Raw genomic sequence first — 19,226 nt, 5'->3', positions numbered from 1 at the left:
GGTGCGGGAAGGCAGGGGCGGGTGCGGGGGTGCCCGTGAGGAGGGGTAGCAGGAGTGGTACTGCGGGAGGGAGTTGCACGAACTTCCTCTGCCAGGTATTTCCTATTTCCATATCTCTAGAAGCTTCTCTGGTCTCTCTGAGAAACCAGCAAAGCAACTCCACAGCCAAGGCAAAATCCTGGTGTTTTCAACCTTTGGAGCCTTCTGGCTTTAAATTCTGGGTTTGTCATAGAGGCCCTTTCCCCAGAAAGGGCGTCAGGGACCAGCTTGAAGATGCGTGGTTGCCTTCTGTGCTCTGCTTTCCTGTGTTTTCTGCTGAGCTGCTTTGGTTAGAGCTTCTGTTTCCTGCACATAGCACTGTACCTGGTCGGAGCTCTCACCTGCCTGCAGGTCTCAGACACCTGAGCACGGTAAAAGGCAGTGTCTGCCACGTTCACACAGCACCCAGCGTTTGGTGATGGAGAGACAGCAGTTGGTTTTATTTCATCTTTAAATAAATGTGAGGGAGAGGCGGAGAAAATGCTGGCGAAAGCACTCAAAAAAAGTTGAGATTTTGAATTGATAAGGCAAAAAGACTGTAGAGGTCATGAAGCCCAGCCTTCATGGATTTTATTTTTCTAATAGTTGCCAGAATCTGAACTAACCTGCTCCAGTTTTGTACTGATAACGTTAACACTGCTTTCAGGTGAGTGTTCTTATTTGCAGTCACAATTGGAACAGAAAAACAGGGTTTCTCCATCTGAAAAGGAATTTTAAACCTTCTGGAAAATGGGGTTGCTGTATCGAGTATATGAACAATGTTAAACTTGAGACTCTTAAAAATTACATAAATGCAAAAAAATATTTATAGATGCTGAAAATGAGAGACTGAGTACTTTCATTTTTGATAACTTGGTATGACACAAACTTCCATTCAAAGCACTTAGCAATCCAAAATTACTTCAGATTGGTTGCTTTAAAATTACTGGTTTGGATCTCCTTTTTTATATGTGCATCTAAGAGTGATACGGTTTATGTTGGTTACCCATTTAATGTTATTTTCTTATGTCTGTGAGAGTGGTTGCTTGAATTTTTGCCTTCCTTTGAGGAGAAGTCAATAGATTAGTTCTGTAATGCTTAATAACTGCTGTAGCACTGAGGTGGTGCACACAGTGAGAGGATGTATGAGATCAGGCATCCCTTTTCACACTGAGCATTCTCTCCCTAGGGACCTGGGCAGGCAGTATTTTTTTCTGGTTGTTTTTTTATTGTTGTTTTTTGTTCATCCAGTGTGGTGCTTTCAGCTTGTTAAGAGTCTGACAGAAGCTGTGCATATTGCTTTGGCTTTGGGTGGAAAGTGCTAGCATTTCAGTCATCCAGTCCATTGCAGGGATGGTGGGAGGCCAAGTAGGAGACTGACAGTGGTTGTTTGCAAAATGTTGAAATTTGTGAAGGAGACTCCCAAGGGTCTGCTTCCTGTGGTGTAAAACATGATTGGTAGAGAAGGGTGATGTTTTTATAGCTTTTTTTTTTTTAAAAAAAAAAAGGAGCAACACCAATCCATACTTCTGTATAATTGACCTTGAACGAATGTTTATCCCACATGATCAGTAGCTTTCCTGTCTCTATAGATGCAAGTAAATAGGATCCTTCATGGGTTCTCTTTTCCCTAGCTGAGGCAATGCAGAGCTTTGTCTTGGAGGTAGATGGTTTCAATAACTATTGGAGAAAACTCAAAATACGAATTTCAGGCATCGTGCTACAGGCAGGGCTTTATATCTTTGCCATACAAGATACTTACTTCGGTACTATCCCCTATTTTTTTATACATTTTAAATTAATGCCAGAGAGATTACTTTTTGTTTGGTGTGTATTTCCTTTGTATGGGACTTTCTAGCTATGCTGGGGAACCTCTTGAGAAGAAGATCAAATCTTTGCACCTATACGTGAAATTGGGGTGCTTGCTATCTGTGTCAGAGTTGTGGGTAGACTAGATTAATACAATATAATTTCTAAGTGTTAGCTGGGGGCTGCATTGGGGTGAGATTTTGTCAGCCTTTGTTAAACTGCCTGGTTTAAGTCGAGTAATCTCGGATTACGTGTTAGAATAGATTTTGCATGGAAGGAGCTAGCTTATTTTCTTGTTTAAATGCTTTGGCTAGAACACCAAACTCAAGAATGGTGATGGAGTAGTGGTGAGGCAAGTACTTGATTAAAGAAAAAAAACCCCTGCCTAGTACTTTACCTGATTAATTTTCCAGAACCTTTAAAATCTTGTTGAGGAAAGGTGGTGTTGCTAACTATAGATGGAGAGATACATACAATTCTGCCAACTGTTGCCAGTTAAGTTCTTGAATCACAGCAAGAGCCATCTTGACTTTCCTACCTTTGCAACACTACTAATCTCAGGGCAGCATAGTCAGGTTCCAGATAGCTGCAGTAAACCTGTAAATCCTTTATCTACTAGAGATGGTAACACATCCAAGTAAATGGAATGACTGTCCAATAAGGCTGACTTAGTTTTCATCATCTTATTGTTGCTTACTGTTTTTCTCAGGTTGTCAAGAGGGAAGGCACTGGGACAGAGTCTCCAATGATAGGTGATAAAGTGACCGTTCATTACACAGGATGGCTTCTTGATGGCACAAAATTTGACTCCAGTCTGGACAGGAGAGACAAATTTTCATTTGACTTGGGGAAAGGTAATATGTTTTGTGTTTTTTGATTTTGGTAATAATAGAGGTAGGATTTCTTTGGATGTGTGGTGCCTTTGCGTGTTAAAATTGCTATTTAAACTTGTTTCAGAGCTTAAGGTTTATTCTCTTAGAATTACCTAATCAGAAAGACTTTGAGACTTTTCTGAATTTAAAAAACTCTGTAGCCACTCAGTGAGGCCTGCTGAAGAATTGTGGGCTCAGGACAAAGCATTCCAGGGGAGCAGTTTTGCCCTGAAGTATAGTAAAAAGGTAGTTAAATAGCCAGAATGGGCGTTTTGTTGATGTGGGTTTTTTTATTTTTTTTGCAGAAGACTTAAATTCAGGAGTACTTAATTGTAATCAGATACTGGGTCAGGGTGCATGGGCGCAGCTGTCAGCTGCAGCATGATGAAACATGCTCCCTTTTTCCCTGAAGTTCCCAAAATAACCCAAATACATATCTTGAAGCAGTACATCTCTTCATTATCAAAATCCTTAATTTTTTCAGTGCCAAAATCCAAGCGTCCTGGTTCCAGCTACTCAATTTGAGTTTTTCCCTGGCAGTTTCTTACCTGTTCTTTTATTTGGGAGACGAATTCTGCAGTGTACTGACATTTGGGATGATACATAATGTACTAGTTAATACAAGACTAATGGAATAGCTGCTTGCTTGAGTTGAAAGGAGCAGTGAGTAGGAGAACTTGAGTAAGAGATAGGATTTTGTTACTTGAGGTTCCAGCTTCCATTAAGTTTTGGCTTTAGAAAGAATACTGCTTCTTCTACTTCCCACTTCCTTTCTGCTACAAGTTTATGTAACTTTTAGTTACCACTTGTGTTGCTCTTTGCCAACTGATAAGGTACAGAGAGAAAAGGCTGTTGTTTTGGACTGTTTTCAAAATATAAGCAGGCAGTCTCACCATAAGACCTTCCTCTTAGAAGAATTTCTTGCTGTTTGCTCACACTTGAGATAGTGCCAAGCACTTCAGCCTTTGTCTGGTCAGATGTCTTATATTTATCGTGAGGAATTAAGGGGAATAAAAGAATCACTAGACCTAGGATGAATAAATTTAGCTGATTTTGTATCTTCAGGTAACTTTATAATTCTATTTGGGTTAAAACTGATGTATATAAATCAGAGTAAGCACAAGTATTTATGCTCTGTCTTTTGTATACTAAAAGTGATGCTGCTCAGTTTCACAGCTGATCATGTCTTTCGTTTATGCCTAGCATTCATGTGATTGAAATTTGACTTGCATAGGTGAGGTGATCAAAGCATGGGACATTGCTGTGGCAACCATGAAGGTTGGTGAAATCTGTCGGATTACATGTAAACCAGAATATGCCTATGGCTCAGCTGGGAGCCCACCAAAGATTCCTCCCAATGCTACACTGATTTTTGAGGTAAGTAAGAGACAATCACTAGAATGGTATACTTTAAAAACTAAGTACTGTAGAAGCTTTGATGTAATATCCTTTCAAAACAGGAATATTAGGTTTTCTAAAGGGAAAAATTTGGTCTATTAGGGTAGTGTAGGCAAAGCATAGCATTCTATCTGGCTGCTACTGATCTGCAGTGGCTCAAGTTCCCTTATTTTGGAGTTTTAAAAATACTTTAATGTTTTTCAGTGATAATAGTTTTAATTTTACAGTTCTGGAATGATTCATGGTAGGAGGGTGCAGTTTTGGGGGGGTGGGGCAAGGGAGGGAGTACTGTGTCTCAGTGGCAGGCTCTGAAGCAGTTGAAGGAAGGAAATCTTTAATCCTCTTTCCACTTCATAAGATTCAAAGTAGTGACACTTAGGTTAAGCTTTATAAAGCTTTCAACAACAGAAAGAGCAATTAATGTCCTCGGTAGTATGTAGTTTTCATATTTTTTATGTTTTCTTTGCAACTTTAACACAAATATTTTATGAACTATTTGAGGGAGAAAAGAAATAATTACTGCATATAAAGTGGTAGCATATATAAAGTGTATTTAAACAGCCCTGGAACTACAAACTCCATTTTCTGTAGGGCTGAGCATTTTAATAAGCCTTAACCACATGAACAGTTTGGATTCAGGCTGCATGTTGATTAACACAATCTGTGTGGATCCGGGCTGTGTTGGTCAGTCTTGCCATCACGGAAAGTAATTTGTACACACTTGATGCCTGTGACAGATTCAGCAGTCTTGAATTAGGTGTCTGGGGAATTCACATGGACGGTTGGTCTCCTTGGAGGTGAACTGCAAGTCTTGGTGAGCATGGAGCCAATTAGCATGGTTATTTTTTAATATCACCAGCAGAGAACGTCATTTGTTTACTAGTAATCTTTAAGGCATCTTCCTCTCATTCCCATGTGGAAATAGCAGCTGTCTCTGATGTATTATTTCAGTAGTGAGAGTGACTGCTCAGAATGCTGAGACTTGTGTTTGATTTTTCCATAGAGGATGATAATAAAGCTATTCCTGGACCATACTGTCAGAAACAGTCTAAACGGTGATTTGGGAAGTTAGATTTTTCTTATTGTTGTTTCTGTTCAATTTTCCAAGAAATAATTTCAAATTAATTGTACCTGGGCTACCTTTAAAGATTATTTTAAAAATTATGTTGTTCTAAAATAATCAGTGAAATAGCCTCTTACATGGGAGGCATAAGGACAGTTTTGAAGTTCTGATGGTTGCTCTAAGATTGGATGCTTTAGATAATACCTGAAAATTTTACCTAATATGTGAGAAAGGTAACACCAGTTCATGGAGTAGGGACTGAAAGCCTGTTTAGATTTTAATGGAAATGGTGAGCATCTGTTAAGAAGATTAAATGAAACATAGTTGGATATTGTATTTGTATTACATTAGGTAGTGTATTTGCACTACTTCTTTTACAAGAACTTGTGAGTAATAGCATTAAAGGTGTATTTATGCAGAAGGATTCAAAATCAGTACCAGCTGATAGTATCCCAGGTGGTATTCCAGATCACTAAGGGATGAGAACTTACTCCTTTTGAGTATATCAAAATTAATGCCATTACTTCTGCAGCTGACTGATGAAAAATACTAACTTGTAAAACTGTTCAGATTTATACATATTAAAAATGCTGTTTAAGAACATGCTAATGTTCTTAAGCAAATTACACACGCTGGAATGCTGTGTGCTTTGCACAAATGCAGTGTAGTATAGGGCAGAATTGAAGGGGGATATATAAACACACATACTGCATTCTGACCTGGTAATTCATAGAATCATTAAGGTTGGAAGGCACCTTAAAGATCATTAAGTTCCAATCCCCTGCCATGAGCAGGGAACCCTACCACTAGATCAGGTTGCACCTCATCAAACCTGGCCTTAAAATCCTCCAGGGATGGGGCGTCAACAACCTCCCTGGGAAACCCATTCCAGTTCCTCATGACCCTTATAGTGAAGAATCTCTTCCTAATATCTGACCTAAATCTCCCCTCTCTCAGGTTAAAACCATTACCTGTTGTCCTATCACTATCTTCTCTGATGAAAAGTCCCTCCCCAGCTTTCCTGTAGCCCCTTTCAAGTACTGGAAGGTGCTGTAAGGTCTCCTCAGAGCCTTCTCTTCTCCAGGCTGAACAGCCCCAACTCTCTCAGCCTGTCTTCATAGCAGAGGTGCTTCAGCCCTTTGATCATCTTGGTGGCCCTTCTCTGGACCCTCTCCAACAGCTCCGTGTCTTTCCTGTGCTGAGGGCACCAGAGCTGTATGCAGTATTCCAGGTGGGGTCTGACCAGAGCAGAGCAGAGGGGCAGAATCACCTCCCTGACCCTGCTGGCCACACTTCTTTTAATGCAGCCCAGGATGTGGTTGGCCCTCTGAGCTGCAAGCTCACACTGGTGGCTCATGTCGAGCTTCTCATCCACAACCAGCCCCAAGTCTTTTTCCTCAGGTCTATTCTCAATCCATTCTTCTCCCAGCCTGTATTAGTGCCTGGGGTTGTGCTGACCCAGGTGCAGGACCCTGCACTTGGCCTTGTTGAACTTCATGAGGTTGGCCCTGGCCCAGCTCTGCAGCCTGTCAGGGTCCCTCTGGACTCTAATGTTTGGGTTTTTCCTAGACTTTGTTCTGCTCACTTGATTTTGATTGATGGAAAGGAAGAACAAACAAGAACTTCAGTGTAGCGATTATTGAAGATGTTCAGGTTTTCTGCTTTTTACTGTCCATGCACAGTGTCTCAAAGCTCAAGACCATCTACCTTGGCAGCATAATAAAGCACTCTTGAGGGCTTAGCACTAAGACACAGGGTGGTACATCATTGTCTTGCACCCAGAGATAACCTTTCAAAAGCACTAGCTACAAGATAGGATTTTTCATCAGAGTACTGCGGAGTCTATAAGATAAAGTTATCCAGATGCTTCACTTTCCACCAGGCTTTTTGTCATGATACCAGTCTGACCTCTCCATCTTCTACGTACTGTTTAGATAAAAAGTGATGTTTCATTAATGACCCCAAATGCCTGCCTGAGCAGTAATGTTAAGAGTAGAAGAGGGACAAAGGTAGAAAAGCACTCAAGCTGCTGATGGTTTTGTGCTTTTCTTCATCTTCTGCAGGTGATTGGTTACGAAAAATAAGCAGTGCCCATGTGTCCTGAATTGGGGCAGTGGAACTTAGATCAAGAAAGGTTTCCTAAGTTTTATTTAGGTAGGAGTGATTTCTGACTAGTATGACTCTCAGACCCTTAAATCTCTGAAGTTTTCACTTTCTTTAGTCTTGCTTCTGTGTTTCTCTTTCATTATTTAAAACAACAGCAGCATGGTCCCTTTGCAAGTCACCATACCAAAATTTTGTATGAGTTGCCTTTAAAAGGACTCTATAAAATTTACATTAAAATGTTGTGTAGCTGTGTCATCACCACAGCAGCGTTTGGTTATGAACTGAAGTAATGGATGTCTTGTGGTTTGGGATTTTTGCTGGTTTGTTACTGTTCTTTTTTTCTTCCTTGTGTTTTCTTTTGTTGAGCAATAATAGATAACTTCTTCCATAGAATACTGTTCTTCAGGTAAAAAAAACATGAAAAAAATCAGGAAACCTGTATGGTCATCAGAGGGATGTTCTGGAGTGTCTTAGCTTGTTTGAGACAGACTGAAGAGAAATATCAGAATATTATTATTATCAGGTATCCATCAAAATACAAAGTGGAAGTACTGTTTGTGCTGGTGAATTTCCAGTTCCTTTTGCTGTCCAGGTATCTTAAGTCCAGTGTCATGAACTTCCATGGCGTTAGCCTTCACCTTTTATTTTGTTTGTTTTGGGGTTGGTTTGTTTGTTTGAGTTAGGTACTCAGTCTAAGCAGTGCTGTTTTTACTATTGTTTTACTCAAACATAGGACAGCAAAAGATTTTTTTCCTCTATTTCATAACAGCAGCAATACATCTTTGTTATGACTAGACGATTTTTCCATCTTGTTCCGGTACTCCCACTTCAACTATGATTTGCATTAGAGGCTTGGGAGGGCATGTGAAGATTGAGGCTGGATAGCTATCTCCTACATTAACACCAGCTCTTAGAAATTCCAAACAACTTGTTGCAGCAGCATGTTTAGATGAAGGGTTGGCCGGATCATGGCTTTGTGGTTTTATCTTCCGGAAATAATGATCCCACAATGCACAATGATAAGCAAGACTAGAGGGGAAATGTAAGAAGTAAAATGAGAACTCTTAACTGTTCAGACATGCAAGGGAGAATGACACAGAAGTTCTGAAACTATTGTCCTGTAGCACAAAAGTAGGACAATAAATAAACAGGTGGGGAATGGCTTAAGTCTGAAAAGATACTCTTCACACGTTTTAATACTACAAGACAAGCATTTGGAATCAGTTTGGGCTCTGTTCCAAGTACATTAAAGTTGATCTGAATCTGACAATATGTGGAATTAAGGGTATAAAAAAGACTTAAGGATAAGGATTGGATCTTTATATTTAATTTTCCTTCTTGTCTTGTCCTTGCATTGCTTAAAAACCTCCCCAGCCCTTGGGTGCAGTGACACTACTGGTGAATCTACTCAACTGTGGAGTAACTGAGTATGACAACTGCCGTTAAGTGTGGTAGCACTGCAGAGGGGTAGCTGCAGAGGGAGCAAATTCTTCCTGGTTTAATGTGTTCAAAAGATATTTTCCCTCATATTAAACTAACAAACAAAACCTCAAGCCTGAAAGCCACTGTCTGTACTTCTGTCAGCAGACGTGAGTAAAAATATTACTAAAGAAACCAATAGAATCTTACTTTGCAGTAGTCCCTAGGCACTGTGGCTCATGTAGGCTTTATTCAGAAGCCAGGTTCACAAACTTTTCAATGAAAGGATCTAATTTGTAGTATTGGGAGACCAAGATTACTAGAGAAAAAAGTTGTAAAGGCCCAAATATAATCTGAAACTTTTCAGTAGTTTTCCACCCAGTATTTGCTGAACACAGCATTTTCATAGCCTTGGCTATCTAATGTCTTAGAGAACATGAACTAAAATAGTGGCTTTCTGACCAGCTATAGTTTCGAAAGATATCTGGACAACAGATTTTGTGAGTTAATGAACTGATGTGATGAGAATAATAGCAGGGCTTTTCTTTCCTTCACAGATAGAACTTTTTGAGTTTAAGGGGGAGGACCTCACTGATGATGAAGATGGTGGCATCATCCGAAGAATCCGTAAAAAGGGGGAAGGCTACTCCAAGCCCAATGAGGGTGCACTTGTAGAGAGTAAGTATGTTACAGAAATAGTAAATACTATTATTTCCAAATTACTGTATTACTAAAATAGTAAATAGAACCTTTTTCCACAGCCTACAACCCCTTGCCCTACTAGAGAGGAGCACTTGACTTTTATTTCCTTTACCAAGTAACTTAACCTAGTGCAAGCATCCATTCTCTTAATTGCTAGCAAGGCTTACATTTTCCAGAAGCAACTGTGTTCTCCAGAGATACTGAATCTGATAAAGTGCTTATCTTAACAAAAAAGGTAGATGAGCCTAGTAAATTACTTGCATTTGCTGAGAAAAGAGAGAGAGAGAGTGGATGTGGCACTTGTTGGGGTGAGAAAAAAAGTCATGTAGAGATGAACACCGAAAAAAAGGTTTATTAAGTTTAGCAGTAGTTCTGTTTGCTGCTAAACCATGTAGACACCACCATGCATAAGGAGCTGTTAAAAGGGAAGAGACTTAAGGAGGACACTTTGGCACTCCCTGTATTACCTGTGCTACCTGCCCCTTACAATACATGTATAACTTCTGATTTTTTGCTGGGTTGTTCTGTCTTTTGTTACCAGTCCAGTTTGAAGGCCGCTGTGGAGATCGTGTTTTTGACAGACGGGAGTTGCAGTTTGAGATTGGAGAAGGTGACAACTATGATCTTCCTCATGGTCTGGAGAAAGCAATTCAGAAAATGGAGAAATCTGAGGAATCTGTATTCTATCTCAAACCCAAGTATGCTGTTGCTGATCTTTTGATACTTTAATGGCTTATACTAAGCATCTGGCAAGAACAAAGTGTTTGCCTTTCAGCTTTTTTCAGTGCTGTAGTAAAAACTTGATTAGACCCAGAAGTTTCATGTATGAGAAATAGGAAGCTAAGATTGCTTTGCCACTAGGTTGTAAAGTAGTAGCACCCTGAAGGAAATCTGATTAGGCCTCTGTAATGTTGATCTTGGTGAATATTAAGAAAATATTGTTGCTTTCTAAGTTTTGGGGGTTTTTTATGTCCCTCTTAAGTACACAATAGTTGCAGTGAATATGAAGATACCTAGAACAGCTTTCATAATAGGAAGAGAGCTGATGAGCCTTCTGAGCAACCCAGTGGGACCAGATAGTTGGTCCTTGGGTGATGTGATTAGTAAACAGTACCATAAATCCATTGTCAGTAGAAAATGTGCACTGATATTCTGAAAGCCTTTTGGAAAAAGACTCTCCAGATTCCTATGAGAGACAAGGTAGAGTTCAGTTGAAAAGTTGGACCATTATGAGAGTTCTCTGAGATGAAGAGCAGCTAACTGAGGCATGTGACTGTTTAATATTGTAACCTTAGACAGTCTTGGTTATAAGCAGAGTTTTCCCTTTATGGTGAGAACACATCTGAAGCAAGTGGAGTTTGCACTGATTCTTTTCATCAAACTTTAATTTCAGTTTTTATTTTAAATTTTTTAAAGAAAGTGAACCTGAGGGTGAAGAAAAGGTGAGCAATCTGATCATAGAGTTTATCTGCCAATATGCAGCTTCTTTCTGGAGGTGCAGCTCAGAACCATTCTATATGAACTTACTGTTAATCAGCTGATTCATAGTAAATAAAGTATACACCTGTTCTCTTAATCTCTGTATTTATTGTTGTATATGCTTTTCTGAGAATATTACTAAAATACAGGTACTCTGAAGGAAATGTCCAGACTCAGACCATTGATAAGAAGCAAGATGTGTATAACTTGGAAGTATTTCTTTTCTTGATGGAGAGAGAACTTCCTTTCCCTTCACATAAGCTAAAAAAACAACACAATAGGAATTTGTAACCTAGAGATAAATGATGTTTCTCCAGCTTTCTTCAAGCCTTTGTCTTACAATGCAGTATAAGCATCTCAGTTTTGTTTGGGGTTTTTGTTTCCAGCTTCCTATGTAGCAAATGGGACTGGCTGGATAGTTTTGGTATGCCTTTTTTTATTGTTGTTCATTTTCCTCCCTCTGCCCCTTGCCTCCCCCAATCTTACAGCTATGGTTTTGGAAGTGCTGGGAAGGAGAAATTTCAGATCCCTCCAGATGCAGAGCTTCAGTATGAAGTGAAACTCAAAAGCTTTGAAAAGGTAGGAATGAGGGATGAGGTCCCAAAGAGTGTGGGAGCTGGGGAAAGAAGTGTGAATGCAGCTTAAACAAGGATAATGGAATCTTTGAATGCTGATCTGAAAAAGGGAAGTCACTGTTGTTAGAGATTACAACACACTGCGTTCAGCTCTTAGCTGAAATTGTTGTTCTTAGTGTATCCCTGTCCTGTCAATGTCTCCTGCTCTCGCCCAGTTCCAGTAGCAGTGCAAAATTCTGCTTTGCCAAATCTATCTCTACCATACTGTTAGTGGGAGGCAGCATAGCCACTTGAACAGCCCAGAAGTTGTATCATTGACTTGAACCATTTCTGTTTGGGTAGGCCAAGGAGTCTTGGGAAATGAACACGGATGAGAAGCTGGAACAAAGCTCCATTGTGAAGGAGAGAGGCACTCAGTATTTCAAGGTAAATGAAGAGTCCCCAAGTAAAAATAGCATTTCCTAGTCCATGTTGTGAGCTGATGATGATTACAGCTTCTGTCATTTGAGAGTTGTGTTTGTGAAATTCTCTGATATTTAAAGGGAGAACTGGAGGGGAAGTGTCTTGGGGGAGGTGGGGTTGGAAAGCCTAAGAATTGGAATATTCTATACAAAGAACTAGGTCTGCAGGTACTTAGTTGTGTCAGAGCTGTTTGTACCTAAAGATAACTTTGGGGCATACATTCAGTACTAGCAAGATTACAGTATTTAAGTTCCTACTGTGGGATAGTTCTGTGAATGAATAATATTGACTTGGGTAGAGGTATGTGGAAAAGCTGTTTCAACCAATTTGACCAGCTAAAAGCAGACTTTCCCATTATCTTCATGACAAAGCAATAGTTGGCTGCTCTGAAAATGTCCCATCTTCCTTGTTTTGTTTCAAAAGTTGAATATAAGGTGCAAGTTGAGAATGAAGTATCAATGCTGGCCTATACACCTAGCTTTAGTGAGGGACCCACTATGTATTCCAAAGATTTTCTGATCCTGTGCAGGAATGGCTTTCAGAAGTAGTTAATTTTCTATGATTAAGTTCTGTTGAGATTACTCTGACTTGTTTTTTTCAGATGTATTGCTCAAGGTAAGCCAAAGGGGCAAGAGGAAGAGAACAGTTACTGTGATAAGCTGATAATTAACTGCCTTGTTTACAGGAGGGGAAATACAAACGGGCAGCGTTACAGTATAAGAAGATTGTGTCATGGCTGGAGCATGAATCAGGACTCTCCGATGAGGAGGATACGAAAGCCAAAAGCTTAAGGCTTGCTGCCCACCTTAATCTAGCTATGTGCCATCTCAAGCTGAAGGAATACTCCCAGGCTTTGGAGAACTGCAACAAGGTAGTAAGAGTTTGTTTATTCTTAAGTTGTGCAAGCAGTCTGACAGCTTCTCCTGCTTTAACAGTTTGAGAGATACCAGGCCATAGGGTATTTGGCCTTTCCCATCAGCTGGCAGTTGAGCAGCACTGAATACACAGTGTTAAATATATTCAATAGGTTATTTACATCATGATTGTCCTTTTATGTATCTTTTACTAACTTGCTGCTACATTAAGAATATTAAAGTATTTACAAGTTAGAAGCACTGAGATGTGGTTAAGGTAGTCATGCTGGCGAAGGTCCTTCCAAGAGCTTGAACAGAGTTAGGATTAAATTTTAGACTTGCTGGTTGTGTGTCAAATCACATGCTGTGTTCAGTCCTCACTTCAGTTGTGTTCAAGTCAGCTTATTAGCAAGCCCTGACAAGACTCAGAAATGTTCATCAGAAGGTATGGTTTCTAGCAGTTTCTGGTGTTCTGACTGCATATTTTTCAAAAAAGAAAAATTACTCTTGAATATGATTTAGTTGTTTGTTTGGTTTTTTTTTAAACACAGGCACTGGAATTGGATAACAACAACGAAAAAGGCCTCTTCCGGCGTGGAGAAGCACACTTGGCTGTCAATGACTTCGAGTTGGCCAGGGGAGATTTCCAGAAAGTGATACAATTTTATCCAAGTAACAAAGCTGCCAAAGTGCAACTGGTGACTTGTCAGCAAAAAATACGGGAGCAGCATGAAAAGGAGAAAAAGATGTATGCCAACATGTTTCAACGGCTTGCAGACAAAGACTTAAAAGTAAGTAACACTACTCCACAAGACTGCAATAGGTGATATCATATGTTAGACAAGGATTGTGAAGTGTCAGGATTCACACTGTCAGAAGATTAATTATTCTACTATATGGATGATTTTCCTACTAAGCTTTCACTAGAATTTTAGTAAATACTTAGTTCAGTTAACAATGGCAATATTCAAAGAGGTTATATCAGAGGTTGTATCTGCTAGCAGGAAACATACAGTTACTTGTGGGAGTCACATATCCTAAGAAAATGTTCTGTTTTCCTTACCTGTAATGGTCCAGAAGGGCTAGGTAAACCTGTATCTCATGGAGGATTGTAAACAAACACATAAATGCAGATGTTTCCCACTGATTATGCAAGGAAAGTGTAATTGTCCACATAGTTATGTATCTGGCTAAAGTAGCCGGTCGTGCTGGGTCTACATGATGTTTAAATACATCCAGGGAGGGTGAGTCAGTCACTTCCCTGGGCAGCCTGTTCCAATGCTTGACAACCCTTACAGCAAAGAAATTTTTCCTAATACCCAATCTAAGCCTCTCCTGGTTCAACTTGAGGCCATTTCCCCTTGTCTTACCACATTTTACCTGAGGAAAGGCATTGACATTCACCTCGCTACCTTTTAGGTAGTTGTAGAGAACTACAATGTCTCCCCTCAGTCTCCTCTTCTCTAGGCTAAACAACCCCAATTCCTTCAGCTGCTTCTCGTAAGACTTCTGCTCCAGACCCTTCACCAGCTTCATTGCCTTTTTCTTGACTCACTCCAGCACCTCAATATCCTTCTTGTAGTGAAGGACCCAAAACCAAACGCAGTATTTGAGGTGCAGCCTCACCCAGTGCCAAATATAAAGGGACAATCACTACCCTAGTCCTGATACAGTCCAGAATGCTGTTGGCCTGGTTAATTCTGCTCAATACTTAGAAGATCTTGGGAATGTGCATGTGTTTACATTGCTTTTCTGGGAGCCATCTGGCCTACTTCAAATTCATGTGGTTTTAGATTAAAAGGGATTGATGGAACTGTAAACAAAGGACACTTACTCCTCAGGTTAGCCTTATGATTTTTTCATGTAAGAAAACATGTTTTGCTGTTAATTAATTTATTGTGTTGCTTTACTGTAGCTCCAGCAGTTTCCCTGTTAGTGGTAGTGGGAGAAGTTCAAGAGGTTAGTTTACCAAATGTCTTCTGATTGTTAAGAAAGCAGCTTGGACAGTAGGTCTGAAATTCCTGACATCTATGTATCTTACAGTCTGCTGAAGTTCCAACAGCCATTCTTGCATCAGTAGTTGTTTTCATTAATTCAAATGGATCACATATGTAAATGTGAATTTTTAAAGGTCAGGATGTTTATCACCTTATCTTAAATCTTATCTTAAAGGCCAGGATTGCTAGCTGACAGATTTTCTGTGAAGCAGAGACTTTACTCTTGTGTGCTTCACAGAACACTTCCAAGGATGAAAGGTTTTCCTTTGATGCCTTTTGTTCTTTGGCTGTAGTTTCTTGTTGCAGCTAAGTTAATACTGTAGTTTAAGGATTCTTCCCCTTTTTCACCTCGTATTCCCCTCCCCCAACAGTGCATGCAAATATCCTTGCTTCTTGTCTGGTTCTTATACAACCTCGTAAAACAAACGGTTCAGTGCTAGGCTGACAGAATAGCAATTTCTTTGTATTGTATTTGAGATGAGCAGGACAAGGCATTTCCAAGGCATTTCCACCTCCTTTTGCTGTGTTTAAAAATTACTGCAAGGTCAGAATGTGCTATGTCCTGTTGTAAAACATGACCTCAGAACCTTAACGTGTGGCTCTCTGCCTTCTACACCTCTTTATGTGAACTGGAAGACACAAGCAAGGAGAGGGCTTTTGGAGCAGCCATGTTATCAGGCTAGGTTTTAATAGAATCACAGAATGGTTTGGGTTGGAAGGGAGCTAGAAGATCATCTAGTTCCAAGCCCCCTGCATGGGCCAGGACACCTTCCACTAGACCAGGTTGCACGAAGCCCTGTCCCACCTCACCTTGAACACCTCCAGGAAAGGGGCATCCACAACCTCCCCGGGCAACTTGTTCTAGTGTCTCACCACCCTAATAGGAAAGAATTTCATCCTAATGTCTAACCTAAATCTACCCTCTTCTAGTTTAAAACCATTACGTCTCATGCTAACACTACACACCCTGGTAAAATGTTCTACCCCAGCTTTCCTGTAGCCCCCCTTCAGGTACTGGAAGGTGCTGTAAGGTCTCCTCAGACTTCTCCAGGCTGAACAGCCCCAGCTCTCTCAGCCTGTCTTCATAGAAGAGGATTGGTTCTTTGTTGTTGGTTAGGCCCAAACCACAACAAAGGTATTACAAACTCATTGAAAATGGTTTGGTTTGGAAGAGACCTTAAAGATTATCTGCTTCCAGCCCCCTGCCATTGGCAGGAACACCTTCCAATAGGTCAGGTTGCTCAAAGCCCCTTCCAACCTGGCCTTAAACACTTCTAAGGAGGGGGAATCCACAGTTTCCCTGGGCAGCCTGTTTCATTCTGTGAATATCATGTCGGGCCTAATCCAACAACAAAGAACCAGCCATGGGGCTGCTCACTCACCCTCCCTCCCCCCATGCACATATGTACTGGGATAGGGAGGACAAAGGCCAAATAGAAGTTCGTTGGTTGAGTCAAAGGACAAGGAGGGTTCACTCACCATTTATGGTCCTGGGCAAAACAGACTCAAGTAGAAGAAAAAAAACAGTGATTTAATCTATCACTAATCAAATGCACACAGGACACAGACAACACAAAGAGCAGTACTTAATTGTGTTACCCCCACCCCTCCCTTCTTCCCAGGCCATGGTCACTTTGTTCCCCACTTCTCTTACCTCCTTCCCCAAATGGTGACAAGGGATGGGGTTTAGAGTAAGTTCACAGCCTGTTGTTGCCTCCTTGCAGACCTCCCTTGTTTCCCTATAGGGGTCCCTCCCATGGGAGACAGTCCTTCACAACCCTCTCCCCCCCGAGTCCTTCCCATGAGGTACAGTCCCTCAGGTGCAAGCTACTCCAGCACAGGCTGTCCACAGAGTCATGGGCTGTTCAGGAATAGTCACCTACCCTGGCACTGGGTCCTCCATGGCTGCAGATCCACATCTGTGGGTTACAGGTCCACATTCACCTCTCCTGGTGGCTTCAAGGAAATGTTCCACCACATTCCTCCATGAGTGCAGGGGCACAGCTGCCATCTCGCCATGGGCTGCAGGGAAACTTCTGCTCAGGCACCTCCTTCCCCTTCTTCCTCACCAACCTCAGGTTCTCCACTCCAGCACTGCTCTCACCTCTCCAGCACTGCTCTCACCTCTCCAGCTCAGCTCTTCTCCTTTGCTCTCTCACAGGTCTTTCTTATGTTAATCACAGAGGTGCATCTATTGTCTCTCCTACCAGGAGTAGTCAGTATGGATTTACCAAGAGGAAATCATGTTTGACTAACCTGATAGCCTTCTATGATGATGTGACTGAATGGATGTAGTCTACCTGAAGGGTGGGTGTCAAGAAGGAGGAGCCAGCCTCTTTTCAGTGGTGCCCTGTGGTAGGACATGGGGCAGTGAATGCAAACTAGAACACAGGAAGTTCTACCTCAATGTGAGGAACAACTTCTTTAAGGTTGACAGAGCACTGGAACAGGCTGCTGAGAGAGGTTGTGGAGTCTCTTTCTCTGGAGACTTTCAAGACCCGTCTGAATGAGTTTCTGTGTGACCTACCCTAGGTGGTTCTGCTCTGGCAGAGGGGTTGGACTCGATGGTCTCCCGAGGTCCCTTCCAACCCCTACCGTTCTGTGATTCTAGTGGCTTGGTCTTGGCCATCTGAACCAGGGGAGCTTCTAGTAGCTTCTTAAAGGAGCCACCCCTGGGGCCCCTACCTGCTACCAAACCCATGCCAGAACCAAACCAGCACATAACTTTAATTCAGTCTTGCATGGAAACCAAGTATCCTAGTGTTAAGAATCAAATAATGTGTGTGGTAATGTTTGCAAATGTGAGCATTTTTGTATAACACAGGAATATACTTTCTTTGTTTCTCTATTTAGTCAGCTTCTACTCTTCAGACCACCCACACTGAAGATGCAGAAATGAAAGATGAGCAGAATGGAGTTGAAGATAAATTGGAAGTTGACACAGAAGCATAAAAGCAAACCCTGTTCCGTTAGTTTTCTAAAGGAAAGAATTTCCAGTGAATTAGACCTTTATTTTTCTACCTGGTTGGACAGTGGCTTCAGGGGAGCAGAGGCTGAAGCCACCATGCCACAGTCAGTTACAGCTTTATTTGTCTGTTGAAGAAGTGGCAGCATAAATCCGGTTTAATCCTAGGGACTTTATTTATTCATTCAGCCTCTGTCACTGTTTGGGTTTTGTCTGGATTTACTTGGTTTATTTGCATTTTGCTGTTGGTGTTTGTCTCTTTCTGGTTCCAGCTCATTTTAATCCCAGGTTCAGCTTCCTAAATTTATTTGCTTGATTTCTTCCAAGTAATCAGCCTTTTCTGGGAGTCCTCACAGGAGGCTCGAGAACAAATAGGCATTCCCAGTTCTTCTGCCTTTGCATTGCCCCCTTCTTCCCTGTTTTTAGCAGGGAGTCTCTTCCATTAAGTGTTCTAACCTTTCTTGTATGCCTCTCTGCAAATTGCTGAAGGTGAAGACTGTAAAGTCACAGCTTAAGTAATAAAGCTCCTATTAAACTCAAGAAGACAACTTTTGGTGCGTTTTTATTGGATTTTGCACTGAATTAAGATAATTTACTGTCATTTGGTCATTTTGTGTTTTCTCATCTACATAGCTGTACATTAACTACAGTATCTGATTATTTTTGTTCATTCATGGCCATAGAAAATTCCCACAGTAATAGAGTATTGACCCATATATTTGCAAAAGGAAAAATGATGTTGCTGAAAATTGTACAAAAAGCAAGCCTGTGACCTATACATAGAGCTTATTTTCTGTTCATACTGCATTCACCCTCCATATTGTGTAAGTGAACCAGAAGAAAACCTGTATCTATACCTGAAGGTGATTGGCTTTGAAGAGAAAGTAATAATGGCTTAACACGTTACAAATACTTCTCATTTCTAATGGACTACAAACTTCAGAGTGATTATAATGTCTGCTTATCCCCATCTCATAGGAAAGCTATTCTTTTATATTCTGATTGTTTCTGCAGTATGTTATTTGTTGTCTTCAGGGGTGGGTGAGCTTTTGGGTTTTGTGTGGGCTTTTTGTTGGGGTGTTCAAGCTCATCTCCTCTATTTATCCTTTTACATAGTGTTAAACTTGGCATCTCCACTGTCCTGAGACCCTCTTAACACCAGGAACACTTTTTTTTGCCTGCTCTGCAGGAAGAATCTAGAAAATCTGTTCCTTTCAGATGTAAATGTGGATATTTTTGCACTGAGAAAGATACCCTTCTGTGGGATGAGCTGGAATTGTATGTGTATTTGCTTAGCAAAATCTTAGCATTGCCATGTAATACAGGTGCTCTTCATATGAAGGGTTCCAAGTCTCAGTAACAGCAGCCCTGTGCGTGTGAGTGGAAACTGAGCTTTCACCAAAGCACACCTACCTCTGATGTTACAGACAGGTTACAACAAGGCGTGCAGAGTGCCTGTCAACTGAAGTTACACGGGGATTTCCGATGAAGAAAGGGAAGCAGGAAT

The 19,226-nt window shown here is 41.0% G+C and overlaps 1 protein-coding gene across 1 annotated transcript in view; it reads left to right on the top strand.

Annotated features, from left to right (window-relative positions):
• The window catches only part of FKBP4 (FK506 binding protein 4, 59kDa), a 19,810-nt gene extending 1,808 nt beyond the window's left edge, over positions 1 to 18,002 (top strand). Inside the window, exons 2-10 of the mRNA XM_010004125.1 lie at positions 2,537 to 2,681; positions 3,934 to 4,076; positions 9,243 to 9,363; positions 9,929 to 10,085; positions 11,355 to 11,445; positions 11,784 to 11,867; positions 12,589 to 12,774; positions 13,309 to 13,548; positions 17,608 to 18,002. Of these exons, the coding sequence (XP_010002427.1) occupies positions 2,573 to 2,681; positions 3,934 to 4,076; positions 9,243 to 9,363; positions 9,929 to 10,085; positions 11,355 to 11,445; positions 11,784 to 11,867; positions 12,589 to 12,774; positions 13,309 to 13,548; positions 17,608 to 17,706 (1,230 nt within the window). The 5' untranslated portion in view covers positions 2,537 to 2,572 and the 3' untranslated portion in view covers positions 17,707 to 18,002. The remainder of the gene's footprint in view (positions 1 to 2,536; positions 2,682 to 3,933; positions 4,077 to 9,242; positions 9,364 to 9,928; positions 10,086 to 11,354; positions 11,446 to 11,783; positions 11,868 to 12,588; positions 12,775 to 13,308; positions 13,549 to 17,607) is intronic.
• Positions 18,003 to 19,226: the final 1,224 nt, after the last annotated feature.

Source organism: Chaetura pelagica, unplaced genomic scaffold (genome assembly GCF_000747805.2).
Source record: "Chaetura pelagica isolate M959 unplaced genomic scaffold, ChaPel_1.0 scaffold198, whole genome shotgun sequence".
In the NCBI taxonomy this organism is placed as follows: domain Eukaryota; kingdom Metazoa; phylum Chordata; class Aves; order Apodiformes; family Apodidae; genus Chaetura; species Chaetura pelagica.
The sequence above is the reverse complement of the archived record's forward strand: the minus strand, read 5'-3'. Positions and strand labels throughout refer to the sequence as shown.